Raw genomic sequence first — 17204 nt, forward strand, 5'->3', positions numbered from 1 at the left:
ATGCTAATAAATTTGAAATCAGTGTTTAGATGAAATGGATTATTTTCTAGGAAGACATAAGTTACAAAAAAGACTCAAAAAGAGATAAAAGATCAATAATCTTTTTTTTACAGTTGAATAGCTCCACTTAAATATAACCAGACAAAATTCTTTATGATTGAATTTTATCAGGCTTCAAGGAACAGATAATGTTTTCACTCAAGAAGGCATTAGCTAAAAAAATAAAATCATAATAATAATCTGGTTTATTTTATTTGTATTTTTAGGTTTCAGAGCATAAAAAGATGGAAAGCTTCCAGTTCATGCTGCCAAGCTAGCAGAACTCTGACAGCAATACCACAAAGCAACACCAAAAAATAAACCTATAGGTTAATCTCACTTGTGGAATATATAGATACAAAGTGGAAGTCGAGGCTGGCTGTGGTGGCATGTGCCTATAATCCCAGCTACTTGGAGACTGAGGTGGGAGGATTGCTTGAGCCCAGGAGTTCAAGACCAGCCTGGGCAACACAGTGAGCTCCCCTGTCTCAAATAAAAATTTAAAAAATTTAAAACTCCATGGTGTTGATCTTATGTTTACCCAAGAATGCCACAAGATAACACAAAATAAGGGAGAGATAAGATATAAAAAGGAAAAAAAGAAAAATGAAAATTAATAAAAAGCAGAGGCAGTACAGAGCGAGATGGCCAAATAGAAGCTTCCACTGACAGTTACCCCTGCCACCCAGGAACGCTAAGTTTGACAACTATCTATACAAAAACACACCTTCATAAGAACCAAAAATCAGGCAAGCAATCGCAGTACCTGGTTTAACTTCGTATTGCTGAAAAGGCACTGAAGAGGGTAGGAAGGACGGTTTTGAATTGCTGACGACACCCCTCCTCCATCCCCTGGCAGCAACCACATGGCACAGGGTGGGCATCTGAGCAGCTGTGGGAGGGAGGGCACGGCGCCTGTGACTGTACATTGAACCTGGTGCTGCCGTCACGGTGGAAAGCAAAACCGGGTTGAACTCGGGTGATGCCCACCCATGGAGGGAGCATTGAGACCAGCCCCAGCCAGAGGAGAACCGCCCAGCCCAGGGGTGGGACCCGAGTCCCAGGAAGCCTCACCATCACGGGCTATACTGCTCTGGGATCCTAAATATACTTGAAAAGGGGGTCTAGGTCATGAGGACTACAACCCTGAGGCAAGTCCTGGTCTTGGTGCCTGTGGCCTTGGGGGACTTGGGACCTAGTGAGACACCAGCCAGGGTGGTTAAGGGAGTGCTTGTGTCACCCATCCCCCAACCTCAGGCAGTGCAACTCGCCTCTAAAAGAGACTTCCCCTTCTTCTGTTTGAGGAGAGGGAAGAGTACAGAGGACTGTGTCTTGCATCTTGGATACCGTCTCAGCCACGGGACAATAGGGCAATGGGCAGAGTCATGAGGCCCCTACTCCAGGCCTAGCTCCTGGGTGGCATTTCTAGACACACCTTGGGCCAGAAGGGAATGCGCTGCCTTGTAGGGAGGACCCAGTCCTGGCAGGATTCATCATCTACTGACGAAAGAGGCCCTGGGCCCTGAACCCGCAGTGATTTGCAGGGGTACACCATGGGCCTTGGGCGAGACTGAGATGTGCTGGCTTCGAAGACATGGTAGTGGCTATGGTGAGAGACTCCTGCTTGAGAAAAACAGAGGAAAAAGTAAAAGAGGACTCTGTCTTACACCTTAGGTGCCACCTCAACTACCGTGGGGTAGAGCACCAAGAGGCTCTTGGAGTCCCCAGTTCAGGCCTTGACGCTTTTTTTTTTTTGAAATGGAGTCTCACTCTGTTACCCAGGTTGGAGTGCAGTGGCATGATCTTGGCTCACTGCAAACTCCACCTCTGGGGTTCAAGCGATTCTCCTGCCTCAGCCTCCAAGTAGCTGGCATTACAGGCACCTGCCACCATGCCTGGCTAATGTTTGTATTTTTAGTAGAGACAGGGTTTCACCATGTTAGCCAGGTTGGTCTCAAACTTGTGACCTCAGGTGATCCACCCCCCTCAGCCTCCCAAAGTGCTGGGATTATAGGCGTGAGCCACCGCCCCCGGCCCAAGGCTTTAACTCTTGGATGGTATTTCTGGTCCTGCTCGGGGCAAGAGGGTAGCCCACTCCCCTGAAGAGTAAGTCCAGGCCTGGCAGCATTCACCACAAGCTGACTGAAGAGTCCTTGGGCCTTTAGGTGAACATCAGTAGTAGCCTGGCGGCACTCTCCATGGGCCTGTGGTAGTCATGGCCATGAGCAGAGGCTCCTCTGCATGTGGAAAGCAGATGGAAGAGTAGGAAGGACTTTGTCTTGTGGCTTGAAGGCCAGCTTAGCTGTAGGAGCTTAGAGCACAAGGTAGACTTCTAAGGTTTTTGACTCCAGCCCTTGGCTCCCAGACAGCATCTCTGGACCCGCCCAGGGCCTGGGGGGACTCGCCACTCTGAAGGGAAGGACACAAGCCTGGCTGACTTTGCCACCTGCTGATTGTAGAGTCCTAGGGCCTTGAGCAAACATAGGCAGTAGCTAGGTAGTGGTTCCAGCAGGCCTTAGGTGAGACCGGGTGCTGTGCTGGCTTCAGGTCTGACCCAGCACAGTCCCAGTGGTGGTGGTCACCAGGGGGCTTGTGTCACCCCATTCTCAGCTCCAGGCAGCTCAGCAAAGAGTGAGAGACTCTGGGAGAAAGTAAGGAAAAAGAACAAGAGTCTCTCCCTGGCAATCCAGAAAATTCTTTTGGATCTTATCTAAGACCACCAAGGTGATACCTCTACAAGTCTGCATGAACCACAGAATTATGGGCTTGGAGTGTTCCCTAATGAGGTACGGCTTAGATCACAACACTCAAGTCCCTTCATATACCTAAAAAGCCTTCACAAGGATGAGTACAAATAAATCCAGACTGCAAGGACTACAATAAATACGTAATTCTTAAATGCCCATACACCAATGAATATCCAGAAGCATCAAGACCATCCAGGAAAACATGACCTCACCAAACAAATGAAATAAGGCACCAGGGACTAATCCTGGAGAAACAAAGATATGTGACGTTTCAGACAGAGAATTCAAAATAGCCATTTTGAGGAAACTCAAAGAAAATCAAGATAACACAGAGAAAGAATTCAGAAATCTATCGGATAAATTTAACAGATTGAAATAATTAAAAAGAAACAGAAATTCCTGAGTTGAAAAATGCAATTGACATACTTAAGAAGGCATCAGAGTCTCAAGAGCAGAAGTGATCAAGCAGAAGAAAGAATTTGTGAGCTTGAAGATAGCCTATTTGAAAATACACAGGGAGGACAAAAGAAAAAATGATAAAAGAAATGGAAAGATATTCTATGTTCATGGATTGGAAGAATCAATATTGTTAAAATGTACATTACTACCCAAAGCAATCCACAGATTCAATGCACTCCTTATCAAAATACCAATGACATTCTCCACAGCAATAGAAAAACAATCCTAAAATTGATATGGAACCACAAGAGACCCAGAATAGCCAAAGCTATCCTGAGTAAAAATAAACTGGAAGAATCACATTACCTGATTTCAAATTATACTATAGAGCTACAGTAACCAAAACAGCATGGCACTGGAATAAAAACAGACACATAGACCAATGGAACAGAATAGAGAACCCGGAAGCAAATCAATAACTCTATAGTGAATTCACTTTTGACAAAGGTACCAAGAACAAACACTGGGGAAAGGATGGTCCTTTCAATGAATGGTGCTGGGAAAACTGGATATCCATATGCAGAAGAATGAAACTAGAGAGTTATCTCTCACCATTTACAAAAATTAAATCAAAATTGATTAAAGATTTAAATTTAAGACCTCAAATTATGAAACTACTAAAAGAAAACGCTGGGGAAACTCTTCAGGACATTGGACTAGGCGAAGATTTCTTGAGTAATACCCCACAAGCACAGGCAACCAAAGCAAAAATGAACAAATGGATCATATCAAGTTAAAAAGCTTCTGCACAGGCCAGGTGCAGTGGCTCACGCCTGTAATCCCAGCACTATGGGAGGCTGAGGTGGGTGGATCACTTGAGGCCAGGACTTCAAGGCCAGCCTGGCCAACATGGTGAAACTCCACCTCTACTAAAAATACAAAAATTAGCCGGGCATGGCAGCGCACTCCCGTAGTCCCAGATACTCGGGAGGCTGCGGCACGAGAATTGCTTGAACCCAGGAGGTGGAGGTTGCAGTCAGCTGAGATTGTGCCACTACACTCCAGCTTGGGCGACAGAGCAAGACTGTCAAAAAAAGAAAGAAAAAGCTTCTGCATAGCAAACAAGACAATCAACAAAGTGAAAAGACAACCCACAGAACTGGAGAAAATAATTGCAAACTACCTATATGACAAGGGTTTAATAAACAGAATATATAAGGAGCTCAAACAAGTCTATAGGAAAAAATCTAATAATGTGAAAAATGGGCCAAAAGGACCGAGTGTAATCACTCACACCTATAATCCCAGCACTTTGGGAGGCCTAGGCTAGAGGATGGATTGCTTGAGCTCAGGAGTTCAAGGCTAGCCTGGGCAACATAGTGAGACCTCGTCTCTCTCTCTCTATATATATATATGTATTTTAAAAGGGCCAAAGATCTGAATAGACATTTCTCAAAAGAAGACATACAAACATCAAACAGACACATAAAAAAGGTGCTCAACATCACTAATCATCAGAGAAATGCAAATAAAAACTATGAGACATCATCTCACCCCGGTTAAAATGGTGTATATCTAAAAGACAATAACAAATGCTGGGAAGGATGTAGAGAAAAAGGAATCCTTGTACGGTGTGGGTTGGTGGAAACGTAAATTAGCACAACCACTCTGGAGAACAGTTTGGAGGATCTTCAAAAAACTAAAAATAGAGCTACCATATGATCCAGCAATTCCACTGCCAGGTGTATGCCCAAAAGAAAGGAAATTAGATGTTGAAGAGATGTCTGCACTCCTATGTTTATTGCAGCACTGTTCACAATAGCCAAGGTTTAGAAGCAATGTAAGTGTCTACCGACAGATGAATGGATAAAGAAAAGGTGGGGCCGGGTGCGGTGGCTCACGCCTGTAACCCCAGCACTTTGGGAGGCCAAGGCGGGTGGATCACTTGGGGTCAGAAGTTTGAGACCAGCCTGACCAACATGGAGAAACCCCGTCTCTGCTAAAATACAAAAATTAGCCAGGCGTAGTGGCGGGTGCCTGTAATCCCAGCTACTCAGGAGGCTGAGACAGGAGAATTGCTTGAACCTGGGAGGCAGAGGTTGCAGTGAGCCGAGATCGTGGGCAACAGAACAAGGCTCCCTCTCAAAAAGGAATAAATAAATAAATAAATAAATAACTTAAAAAGGTGGGACATATAAACTATGGCATACAATTCAGCCCAGAACGAGACTGTGTCATTTGCAATATAGATGGAACTGAGGTCATTACGTTAAGTGAAATAAGCCAGGCACGGAAAGACAAACTTCACGTGTTCTTCTTTGTGATCGCTAAAAATTAAAACAATTGAACTCATGGAGATCGAGAGTGGAAGGGTGGTTACCAAAGGCTGGGAAGGTAGTGGGGGATGGGGAGGACGTGGAGATGATTAATGTGTACAAAAAAGTAGAAACAATGAATAAGACCCAGTATTTGGTAGCAAAACAGGGTGACCATAGTCAATACTTTAATTGTAAATTTAAAACAACCAAACGAGTATAATTAGATCATTTGTAACACAAAGGATAAAGGCTGACAGTGATGGATACCCCATTTCCCCTGATGTGACTCCGACCCGTCGCACACCTGCATCAAAGTACGTCGTGCACTCCATAAGTGTATACACCTACTATGTACCCACAAAAATTAAAAATTAAAAAAGTTTAAAATACAAAAAAAATTTTTAAGTCTATAAATCAGTTTTTTAGCAGTCTATTAAAGGAATAACAGGCTGGGCACGGTGGCTCACGCCTGTAATCCCAGCACTTTGGGACGCCAAGGCAAGCGGATTAGCTGAAGTCAGGAGTTCGAGACCAGCCTGGCCAACATGGAGAAAACCCTGTCTCCACTAAAAAATTACAAAATTACCCGGCATGGTGGCGCATGCCTGTAATCCCAGCTACTCAGGAGGCTGAGGCAGGAGAATCACTTGAACTCAGGAGGCAGAGGTTGCACCGAGCCGAGATTGTACCACTGCACTCCAGCCTGGGCGACAAGAGCAAAACTCCGTCTCAAGAAAAAAAAAGGGACAACACACGATGGTCGGGTAAGATTTATCCCAAGAATTTGAAGATGACCCAACATCAGCAAATCTAGTAATGTATTTCACTTTAGTAACATATTAAAGAAGAGAAAACAATATCATCTCAATTAATGAAAAAAAATCCATCTCAAAATCAAGTACTCATTTTGTTGAGAAAAACAAACTTTTAACAAGAACAAAAAGATACTTCCTGAAGTTGATAAAGCTTGTCTACCAGAAACCTACAGAGTAAACCTCACACTTGATAATTTAAAGAAAAACTCATTTGTGCCAGTTACAATTTATTGCCTGTCAGCTCCAAATTCACCTTTCTTGGTGAAGGTGGATGCTTGCTAGGAACGTTTTTCTTGCCAGCTGACAAAATGCTAAGCTGCGTCAGTAGAGGGCGCTGGAGGCGCGACAGGAGGGCGCCGCCCCGTTTCCTGTCGCCAGCGGCATGTGTGGGGACACCCGGTGGCACTTGTCCACCCACACGTTGTACAGAGACCACGCAGGAGGATTCCTGCTGGCCAAACGCGTTGTGACCTAGTGGGGTTTATCCCAGGAATTTAAGGATGACTCAAATCAGTAACTCTCTCAATGTATTTCTACTCTATTAACATATTAAAGGAGAAAAAATATCTCGATGGACAAAAAAAGTTTTGTTCTTTTTTTTTCCCCCCGAATTGAGTACACATCCAGATTAGGAAACAAACAAACAAACAAACAAACAGTTAGCAAGGTCCACAGTTTCCTGCTTGCCAGCCTTATCCTGCCAGCTAGCTGTGAGCCAGCTCTGGCCCAAGGCAACCCAGCAAACACCGCTGCCATCCAGTGGGCCACGGCCATACCCTCTCCAATGAGGCCTGAATCTCACCCTTGGGAAGGATCCCTCCCCCTCCCGCCCCCACCTTTCCAGTTTCTTTCTTTTTTGGATATTGTCCTGGGCCAGCCTCCCTCCCTCTCTCTCTCTCTCTCTCCTCCTCCCTCCCACCCTCCCTCCCTCCTTCCTTCCTCCCTCCCTCCCTCCTTCCCTCTCTCCCTCTTCTTCTTCTTCTTCTTTTTTTTTTTTTGTAGAGATGAGGTCTCACTATATTTCCCAGATTGGTCTCCAACTCCTGGGTTCAAGCAGTCCTCCCACCTTGGCCTCCCACAGTGCTGGGATTACAGGCGTGAGCCACCACGCCCGGCCTTAGGGTGTTCTTTAGAGTTCTCTTTTATCCCTTCTGAATAGCCAATCCCTTATGAATAGCTCGTGATTCTTTTTGTTGGATTTTATCTGTTAAATTATTGGTATGATTTCTGTCTCCTAAATGGATTACTAATGGTAAAGAATTGGTATCAGAAATGGAGTTAAGCGCTCACCTTCTAGTTCACATATTTCTTACTAAGGTATCTAAAGTCCTTGCTAGTTCCTCTTCATCAGATACAATCAGCATAACATCATTAATGCAGTGAGCGACTCTGGCGTTTTGTGAAAAGTCCAGGGGGCGCCATCTCTGCAGACCAGATCATGGGAGAGAACAGTGCTGACAGCCCTGATGTGAGACTACGAAGGGGTACTGTTGGCCCTGCCAGGTAAAAGCAGACTGCTTCTGGCGGTCTTTCAAATGGGTTTGAAGACAGAGCTTTGGTCAGGTTAACGGCTGTATACCAAGAACCAGGGGCCATCGAAGACTTGCTCCAAGGAAGATACCACATTTAAAATAGTAGCTGCAACTGGAGTCACTATTTACAATAGTCCATAATAACTCTCCAAGATCCACGCCTCTTCTGCACAGGCCAGACGACTGAGTTAAATAGGGACGTGGAATCACCACTGCTGCTTCCTTCAGGTCTTCGATGGTGGCGCTAATCTCTGTAGTTCCACCAGGAGTGCAGCACTGCTTCTGGTTTTCTATTTCAGTGGGGAGGGGAAGTTCAAGAAGCTCGTCTTGGTCCTTACTATCATAATGTCCCCAAGTATATCTAGTCCAATAACAGCTTCAGTAACGGAGGAAACAAAGACAGAGAGGGTCCACGGAACAGGTGGACTCACAGTCAGGCTAGCTCAGGCTCCATCTGTCACCTAGCCACCATAACCGCCCATTTTGACTAGTGGCCGCAGTGTCACTTTGGGTCCCTGTGGATGAACATCAGTTCGGAGCCAAAGCTTCAGTCATCCCAGTGCACAGTCACTCTGTGAATTACACAGGTCTTCTGAGTAGGAGCTACAAAGAGACTTAGAGTAGGTACTTGCAGCAGGGCTGCAGAGTTCATCCTCGGGGGGACATGCCCCCACACCTACAGCCCAGTTCATAAAGGGGCCCTGGGGCTGTGAATTGACTCAGTCCTAGGAGCTAGGGGAGCAGCCGTAACTCTCTACTGTGGTGATTCAAATCAGGGTTCTGGCTACCAGACCCGGACTCTTTTTCTGTTATACTTCAGTAGGCAGCCCATCAATTTTGTTCCTAGAGATACGATGATCGATTAGCCATTGCCAAGAATCCCGATGGCCAAAGGCATTCTGATTACCGTTAGGTCTCTGCCACCCTTTGTGGTAAATGTTCCCACCTTATCTTTGACAATTAAGTGCTCCCAGTTATCCTAAGGCACTTCGGGACCCCATCACCCCACTGATACCAGGAAGCTCATCTCAGTGACAACATCCTTAGGGTCACACCTGCCTACACAGGAAAGCAAGCACAGAGCTTTTAGGGATGCAGATGCTCCCCTCACTATTCTGTTTCTCAATGTCTTAGTAAAGAAGTGTCTTCGGGCCTTCTCATGGTTATGGATGGGCGTTTGGTGGTAGATGTGCAAGTCACACATGATAAATCCACTGTGACATTCCTGTCTCCTTACGTCTCTGGATTGTCTCCCCCAAATCATAGCAGGGAAGCTCTGGCACCTCCACCTCATCAAATGTAGGTAACTGTTGAATCACCTCTAGCTGCACAAGCTAACCCATGACATCTAGACTCTCAGGTAAGTGCGTCTGTATCAATGAATTAACCAAATGGAATGTTCTAGCCTACCCTGTTGGATCGAACACTCTTAGAATCAATTCGACATGTTTCCCAGGTTTCTTCCAATATTTATCAGCAAAATCTTACCATTCTTTTGGTGTGTAAGTGATTTCCTTCGGAGTTAGTTATCTGAGTTATATGTCCCCCTGTAACATGCTAAGATTTGACCCTCGTTACGGATCCAGTGACAACAGGGGTGACTGTGCCGGGTCTGAGGAAAGCGCATCCCTTTCCAAGGCGTCCTCCCAGATGAAGTTATCACAGGACTTTCAGGCAAAGGAAGTGTCCTGAGACCCAGGAGGGCAGATACTTCCACTGCCAAGGGAGCTTTGAAGTGATCTGTCGGTTTCATCCGAATCCGAGCAGGTGTTCCCATTCCAAGTTTCAGGGTGCGGTTCTTTCCCTGTGAATGCTCTAACTTGCATATCAGAAACTTGACTGTGACAAACTCACGTGTAATCCTGACTGAAACACCAGAACAATGGTGGTGTTAACAACTGACAATAGAGAAAGGGTGCCCCATTACCACTGCTACAGTTAACAAGTACACTGGCTTTCCAGCTATACAATAAGCCATGAAATGAAAATAGACATACAAATAATAAAAAGGAAAATACAGAATTGTTATTGTTTGCATGCAATAAGATTTTCCACCTAGGAAATCCAAATGAATCTACTGAAAAGCCACTAGAGGGTCTAAGGAATCCACAGCAATACACAAAATAAATAGCCTTTCCAAATACCATCCACTTAGAGACAGAACCAAGAAGGTTTCGTAATGTTGTCACAGCAAAACCTGAAACAACCTAAATGTACTGACAGAATGGTTCACTAAATTTCAGTATATTCTGACTATGAGATATTATCTATCAGTTGTATTGCTACAGAAAACATTAAAAACAAAGTAAATGTAAAAAGGGAAAAACAGGCTCCGGAACACTATATATAGTATGATCCAATTTACGTAAAAAACAAACACTAGGCTGGGCGCGGTGGCTCACGCCTGTAATCCCAGCACTTTGGGAGGCCAAGGCGGGTGGATCCCCTGAAGTCAGGAGTTCGAGACCAGCCTGGCCAACATGGTGAAACCAAAAATACAAAAATTAGCTGGGCGAGGTGGCTGGTGCCTATAATCCCAGCTACTCTGGAGGCTGAGGCAGGAGAATCACTTGAACCTGGGAGACGGAGGTTGCAGTGAGCCGAGATCGCGCCACTGCACTCCAGCCTGGGCGACAGAGCGAGACTCCTCTCAAAAAACAAAACAAAACAAAACAGAAAACCACTGAAAAGATGTATGTTTTGAGGTATAAGTGTATGAAGAGAAACACATGTGGAAGAAATTCCCTTCAGAAAGGGGAGTAATTTAAGAGGGCTTTCACTTTCTTTAATTTATGTATTTCTGTCTTACATTGTAGCTGGACGTGGTGGTGCACAGCTGTAGTCCCAGCTACTCAGAAGACTGAGGTGGGAGGATCACTTGGGCCCAGGAGTTTGAGGCTGCAGTGAGCTATGATGGCACCACTGCACTGAAGCCTGGGAAACAGAGAGAGACCCTGCCCCTAAAAAATAAAAAATAAAAAATTACATACTTATATATTGCTTGTGTTATTGGGCTGAAGATCTGAGAAACTCTGGCATCATCCCTTCGTGATCCATTTATCCACCAACTCACTGATAAATATCCAACACCTGCCAGGTATCTCACGCTTGAAACAGGTAACATGATACATAATTCTGAAAGTGCAGGGCTACAGAACCCTAATTCTAATAGCCTACCAGATATTTTTTTCAGTAAAGACCTATGAGATAGCATCCACAAATTCTCCTTAACCACATATTTGGAATCGTTGACTGAAAACTCATTAGCTTTTCCCAAAAGCAAGCTGTATTATAACTAAGCTGGAAAATTTTCTCTTTGTTCATCCAACAGGGATATTTTGAAAGACTCCAGCTGGGGCTGGGTGCGGTGGCTGGCGCGGTGGCTCACGCCTGTAATCCCAGCACTTTGGGAGGCCGAGGCAGGTGGTTTACCTGAGGTCGGGAGTTCTAGACCAGCCTGGCCAACATGGTGAAACCCTGTCTCTACTAAAAATACAAAAATTAGCCAGGTGTGGTGGCGGCACCTGAAGTCCCAGCTACTCGGGAGGCTGAGGCAGGAGAATGGCTTGAACCCAGGAGGCGGAGGTTGCAGTGAGCCGAGATCGCGCCACTGCACTCCAGCCTGGGTGGTAAAGCAAGACTGCGTCTCAAAAAAAAACCCAAAAAACAAAGTAAAGAAAGACTCCAGCTACACTTAGACATACTTCTAACCTTAGATATATTATAGACCCAGCTTGGTTATTAGTATTGAAAATGCTCTTAAAACCACTTCTGTCATATATATTTCACACAAGAATAAATAAATTGAGTAAACGTGGAAAAATGTTATGTTCACTTCTATTAATAAGCAAAAAAAAAATAAAATAAAATAAAAAATAAAACAACTCATTAAATTAGCAGACTTTGAAAAATATTTAAAATGGCTACTAATGTTGAAGAGACCTTGAAATGACTGCCTGCAACACTGCTAGCGGCAGCACAGATTAGAGTCGGCAATGTTTATCAAAAGTCACAAAATACCAGTCTCTGAAATAATCATCTTATGATTGAGACTTAGTAAATAGTTGCCATGAAGAAAAATAGTTCTGCCGGGCGTGGTGGCTCACGCCTGTAATCCCAGCACTTTGGGAGGCCGAGGCGGGTGGATCACAAGGTCAGGAGATCGAGACCACGGTGAAACCCCGTCTCTACTAAAAATAGAAAAAATTAGCCGGGCGCAGTGGCGGGCGCCTGTAGTCCCAGCTACTCGGGAGGCTGAGGCAGGAGAATGGCGTGAACCCGGGAGGCGGAGCTTGCAGTGAGCTGAGATTGCGCCACTGCACTCCAGCCTGGGCGACAGAGCGAGACTCCGTCTCAAAAAAAAAAAAAAAAAGAAAAATAGTTCTTTGGGCAAAGCTTTAATAAGTCCATCATTTATAATAATAAAACTTTGGAAACAACCTAAATATTAAAAAAAAAATTTGTAACAAACTATGGCACAACCATTCAATGGAACATTAAACGATTTTCAATTATTTTATAAAGAAATTGTAATAACATAAAAAAATGAAAAGCAATGAGTCGTTTTAAAAATCCTCACTCAACTGGGAATGTTATCTTTATAACGTTAAAAATTAGTAAATCTTTTTTTTTTTTTTTTTAGAGACAGAGTCTCGCTCTGTCGCCCAGGCGGGAGTGAGTGGTGTGATCTCGGCTTACTGCAAGCTCTGCCTCCCGGGTTCAGACGATTCTTCAGCCTCAGCCTCCCGAATAGCTGGGATTACAGGGGTGCACCACCACGCCCGGCTAATTTTTGTATTTTTAGTAGAGATGGGGTTTCACCATGTTGACCTGGCTGGTCTAGAACTCCTGACCTCAGGTGATCCACTGGCCTTGGCCTCTCAAAGTGCTGAGATTACAGGTGTGAGCCACTGCACCTGGCCTTTATTTATTTATTTATTTTTATTTATTGGCCACTATACTAATAGGAAAACATTTTAATATAGTCATAATTTAAAAATTATGTCTTTTTTTTTGAGGCGGGGTCTTGCTCTGTTGCCCAGCTGGAGTACAGTGGCACGATCTCAGCTCACTGCAGCCTCTGCCTCCCAGGTTCAAGCAATTCTCCCACCTCAGCCTCCTGGGTAGCTGGGATTACAGCTGCACCACCACGCCTGGCTAATTGTTATATTTTTAATAGAGAGGGGGTTTCACCATGTTGGCCAGGCTGGTCCCGAACTCCTGACCTCAGGTGATCCACCCACTTCAGACTCCCAAAGTGCTGGGATTACAGGCGTGAGCCACTGTGCCCAGCCCATAAATTTTTAAGTCATAATTTGACTTAATAAATTTTGTCATAAATTAAGTCATAATTTAAAAATTATGAGTATACAGCAATATAGGAATCAAGAAATTTCTTATCTAAGCTCAATGATAAAAGCAGAAAACAAAATTTTACTTGTACTCTCTCAAATTGTAACTATATAAGATATCTATTCAGATGCATAACCCTGAAGTAACGTGAGCTCAAGCTCATTAGGCTGAAAGAATGATGGCTGGTTTTTCTTCAAAATATTTTTTTTTGTTTCCTCAGTACGAGCAGAGTACAAAAAAACTCAAAGCACAGAAAAGTTTTGGTGACCCACCTGCTGCTGCTTTCTAAGGAACATTTCAATGTCCATATGAATCCGGGCCTCTTCTTCGGTTTTCATCCTGAGTTTCTGTAAGAACAATAATCAGACACCAGCACGTCTTCCCTGCAGGGCTGTGAATCAGAAGTTCTCAAGATTAGAGGAGCAGCTTGGTCGGTAGCTCAGGTTTCCTTTACCAGCTGGGATGCCGGGAATTCAGTTTCGTGCAATTCCTGTTCACAAACACCGCAGAGACACATGACATGGCACTGTCTAGACTGTGTTAGTGTCCCTAACGAAAGGAGCGCAATCCCGTGAATTGAAAAGAGGTGCCCATTGAAGGAGAGAAACGGTGCTCCAAGGGCACAAGGCTGTGGGTCCTAAAAAAGGGAAATTCCAGAGTGCCAGGAAGACTGTTGTCGTGGCCTTAAGCCACGTTAGTCTCAGAGCAAGGAGTCCTCCCACGCACAAATTCCATGGTCTAAGGACGTTTGTTCCTTCTTCCCTCTTCCCATCTGCCTGCTGCTGTGTGTGTGTGTGTGTGTGTGAGAGAGAGAGAGAGAGAGAGAGAGAGAGAGAGAGAGAGGAGTCTTCCCTATGTTGCCCAGGCTGGCTTCAAACTTAAGGATCCTCCTGCCTCCCCTCTGATTAGCTGGGACTAGTGCCTGGCTTTGCGTGTGTGTGTGTGTGTGTGTGTGTGTGTGTGTGTGTGTGCGCGCGCGCCATTTTGCATTCCCCTCAAAGAAGATCTACCACTTTCTTCCTCCTGATATTTTTCACTGTGACTTCTCATCTCCATAAATTCAGGTTTGAATGAAGTTCACCTCTCAAGATGCTGTATTTCTTACTGGAGGAGTGAAAGGTACTGGTTAGATAAAACAAACAGCAGCAAAATCCTGCCATAACTAAGGATCTTGTTTTGCCCTCTCCCTATAATTAGAGAAATGGCGATTGGTTTGATAAAATAAGAAGAAATGACCGAAGAGAGAAAGTACAGCCAATTTTCAAAGTCATTATGAGGCAGGAGAAGGAGGCTACAGCCCGCTGGAATCTCCACTTGCGAACATGTGTATCCTCATTTAGGCTTTCATTTTCAACCTCAAGTGGAGGGGCTGTTGCCGAGAGAGATGGAGGGAAATCTTCATCTCCCTCCTTTGTTAGCTGAGACAGGATCAGGAGTGACAGCTCAAATGCCATCTCCTGGGTTCTTCACTAATGTCCCAGGGATTACCTCAATCTCTTCCAGCAAGAGTTCCTCTGTTCTGTTACACTTTCTCTGGGTCTGGGCAATCTGCAGCTCAGTATTGGTTTTCATGTAGCGATTCTCCAAGTTGGATTTTGCTTTCATCTCTTGCAGTTGGTCCTTGAGGTTAGCAATATACTCATTCTGACTCTGTAGTGGAAAGACCAGGTTTCTAAATTGAAAATACATTCTACCGCCATTCAGTTCAGCCAGTGGCTTAAGGTTCCCTTTTATAAGTGTAAATCAATAAGGAACGGGAACTAGTTTTCCGCTATCACACTACGGGAAATTTAGCCAACAATCATGAAGAGATGAAAGTGAGTAATACAGCAGTTCGAAGAATCAGGGCGAATCAGGGCGGAGATTAGTTCCCAGGCACATTACTGGTGTGTCCATATTTCCCACACAGATTTCTCATTTTGGTAGGAAGAACACTGGTCAAAATGATGAAAAGAACTGACTTCCCACCCAGGCCTCCAGCTGTGTGAATTTGGCCAAGTCAAATCTCCAACTTTTTTACTTTCTATAAAACACACACACACACACACACACACACACACACACACACAGCACCCACCCTGACTGAAGTATCTCAGAGATTATTAGGTTTCATTGAGAACACGTGTGAAAATGCTTTCTTTTTGCAGGTCACCAAGTGCTTGGCAATTGCTAGGACTCAATAGTCATTAAGAAAAATATTTATTCAGCACCAGGCACTGAGCTAGGCTCTAGGAAAATCATGGAGCTCTAAACAGACATATTCCCTGCCCTCATAGAGCTTACAGTCTAATAGAAGAGAGGTGGTTAAAAAGAGACAAACACATGTGTAAACTTTCAAAAATTGTGCAAAATGATAGAAAAGGAAAGCTTGACAGGCTGTGGGAGGAAATAACAAGGGAGGAGTCCATTCGACTCTGGAAGGCCTGAGAGGGACTCTCTCGGGAAAGTGATGGTTCACTCGATGTACATTAGAGTCTGGAAGGTCTGAGAGGGACTCTCGGGAAAACCATGGTTCATTCGATGTACATTAGACTCTGGAAGGTCTGAGAGGGACTCTCGGGAAAACCATGGTTCATTCGATGTACATTAGACTCTGGAAGGTCTGAGAAGGACTCTCGATGGTTCATTCGATGTACATTAGACTCTGGAAGGCCTGAGAGGGACTCTCTCCAGAAAGTGATGGTTCATTCGATGTACATTAGAGTCTGGAAGGTCTGAGAGGGACTCTCGGGAAAACCATGGTTCATTCGATGTACATTAGAGTCTGGAAGGTCTGAGAGGGACTCTCGGGAAAACCATGGTTCATTCGATGTACATTAGAGTCTGGAAGGTCTGAGAGGGACTCTCGGGAAAACCATGGTTCATTCGATATACATTAGACTCTGGAAGGTCTGAGAAGGACTCTCGATGGTTCATTCGATGTACATTAGACTCTGGAAGGCCTGAGAGGGACTCTCTCCAGAAAGTGATGGTTCATTCGATGTACATTAGAGTCTGGAAGGTCTGAGACGGACTCTTGGGAAAACCATGGTTCATTCGATGTACATTAGACTCTGGAAGGTCTGAGAGGGACTCTCTCAAGGAAGTGATGGTTCATTCAATACCTGAAGGATACGTAAGCCCACCACATGAAAAATAAGCTTGGCCAGGCACCGGGACTCACACCTGTAATCCCAGCACTTTGAGAGGCTGAGGCAGGGCCATCACCTTAGGTCAGTAGTTTGAGACCAGCTTGGCCAACATGGTGAAACCCCATCTCTATTAAAAATACGAAAAATAGCTGGGCATGCTGGTGTGTGCCTGTAATCCCAGCTACTCGGGAGGCTGAGGCAGAAGAATCGCTTGAACCTGGGAGGTGGGGGTTGAAGTGAGCTGAGATCGCGCCACTGCACTCCAGCCTGGGTGACAGAATGAGACTCTATCTCAAAAAAAAAAGAAAAGAAAAAGAAAAAAGGAAAAAAGAATCGAAAAATAGGGTTAAGGGAACTCTAAAAAAAAAAAAATAAGAAAAAGTATATGCCCAAATCCTGAAGCCATCAAGACCTGGACACATTCCAGGAACGGAAAGAAAACTCCGGAGGCTCTAGCCTAGTGAGGGTTGAGGGGACGACAGGATGAGGCTGGAGGTAGGTAAGGGCACCACACAGGACCTCGGAGGCCTGACTGAGAAATTCAGATTTTATTCCAACTGTGGTGGGAATCCTTGGAAAGCTTTTAGTCAGGGAGGTAACATTTGTTTGAAAAGAACTGTTTGGAAGAATCATTGTGTGAGTGAGTCCACAGGGAGGCGCCCTGACAGCACAGCAAACAAGCACACAACCAGCAGCAAAGTGCTTCCACCGAGATCCGCCCTCCCCTAGACATCAGCCGCCTTTCTTCTCTTTTTTTACTTTTTTTGAGACAGAGTCTTGCTCTGTTGCCCAGGCTGGAGTGCAGTGGCGTGGTCTCGGCTCACTGCAACCTCCACCTCCCGGGTACAAGCCATTCTCTGCCTCAACCTTC

At 44.8% G+C, this 17204-nt stretch overlaps 2 protein-coding genes across 8 annotated transcripts in view; one reads left to right on the forward strand and one right to left on the reverse strand.

Moving 5' to 3' along the window:
* Positions 1–10843, forward strand: part of LRCH3 (leucine rich repeats and calponin homology domain containing 3) — a 120863-nt gene extending 110020 nt beyond the window's left edge. Inside the window, exon 21 of one of the 2 annotated variants that reach the window (XM_073023803.1) lies at positions 10667–10843. In XM_073023803.1, coding sequence (XP_072879904.1) covers positions 10667–10714 — 48 coding nt within the window. In that variant the 3' untranslated portion in view covers positions 10715–10843. Of the gene's footprint in view, positions 1–266; positions 5524–10666 lie in introns of those variants that run through there. The other variant, XM_038003167.2, reaches the window with a different exon arrangement.
* DRC9 (dynein regulatory complex subunit 9) overlaps positions 1–17204 on the reverse strand; it is a 59595-nt gene that overhangs the window by 7972 nt on the left and 34419 nt on the right. For 4 of the 6 annotated variants that reach the window (XM_008009709.3, XM_038003171.2, XM_038003172.2 and 1 more), the window contains 2 exons: positions 14691–14852; positions 13475–13549 (listed from right to left, as the gene is read on the reverse strand). In XM_008009709.3, coding sequence (XP_008007900.3) covers positions 13475–13549; positions 14691–14852 — 237 coding nt within the window. Of the gene's footprint in view, positions 1–7258; positions 9717–10702; positions 10811–13474; positions 13550–14690; positions 14853–17204 lie in introns of those variants that run through there. The other 2 variants (XM_038003174.2, XM_073023804.1) reach the window with 2 other exon arrangements.

The sequence above is a fragment of the Chlorocebus sabaeus genome, chromosome 15, assembly GCF_047675955.1.
Source record: "Chlorocebus sabaeus isolate Y175 chromosome 15, mChlSab1.0.hap1, whole genome shotgun sequence".
In the NCBI taxonomy this organism is placed as follows: Eukaryota; Metazoa; Chordata; class Mammalia; order Primates; family Cercopithecidae; genus Chlorocebus; species Chlorocebus sabaeus.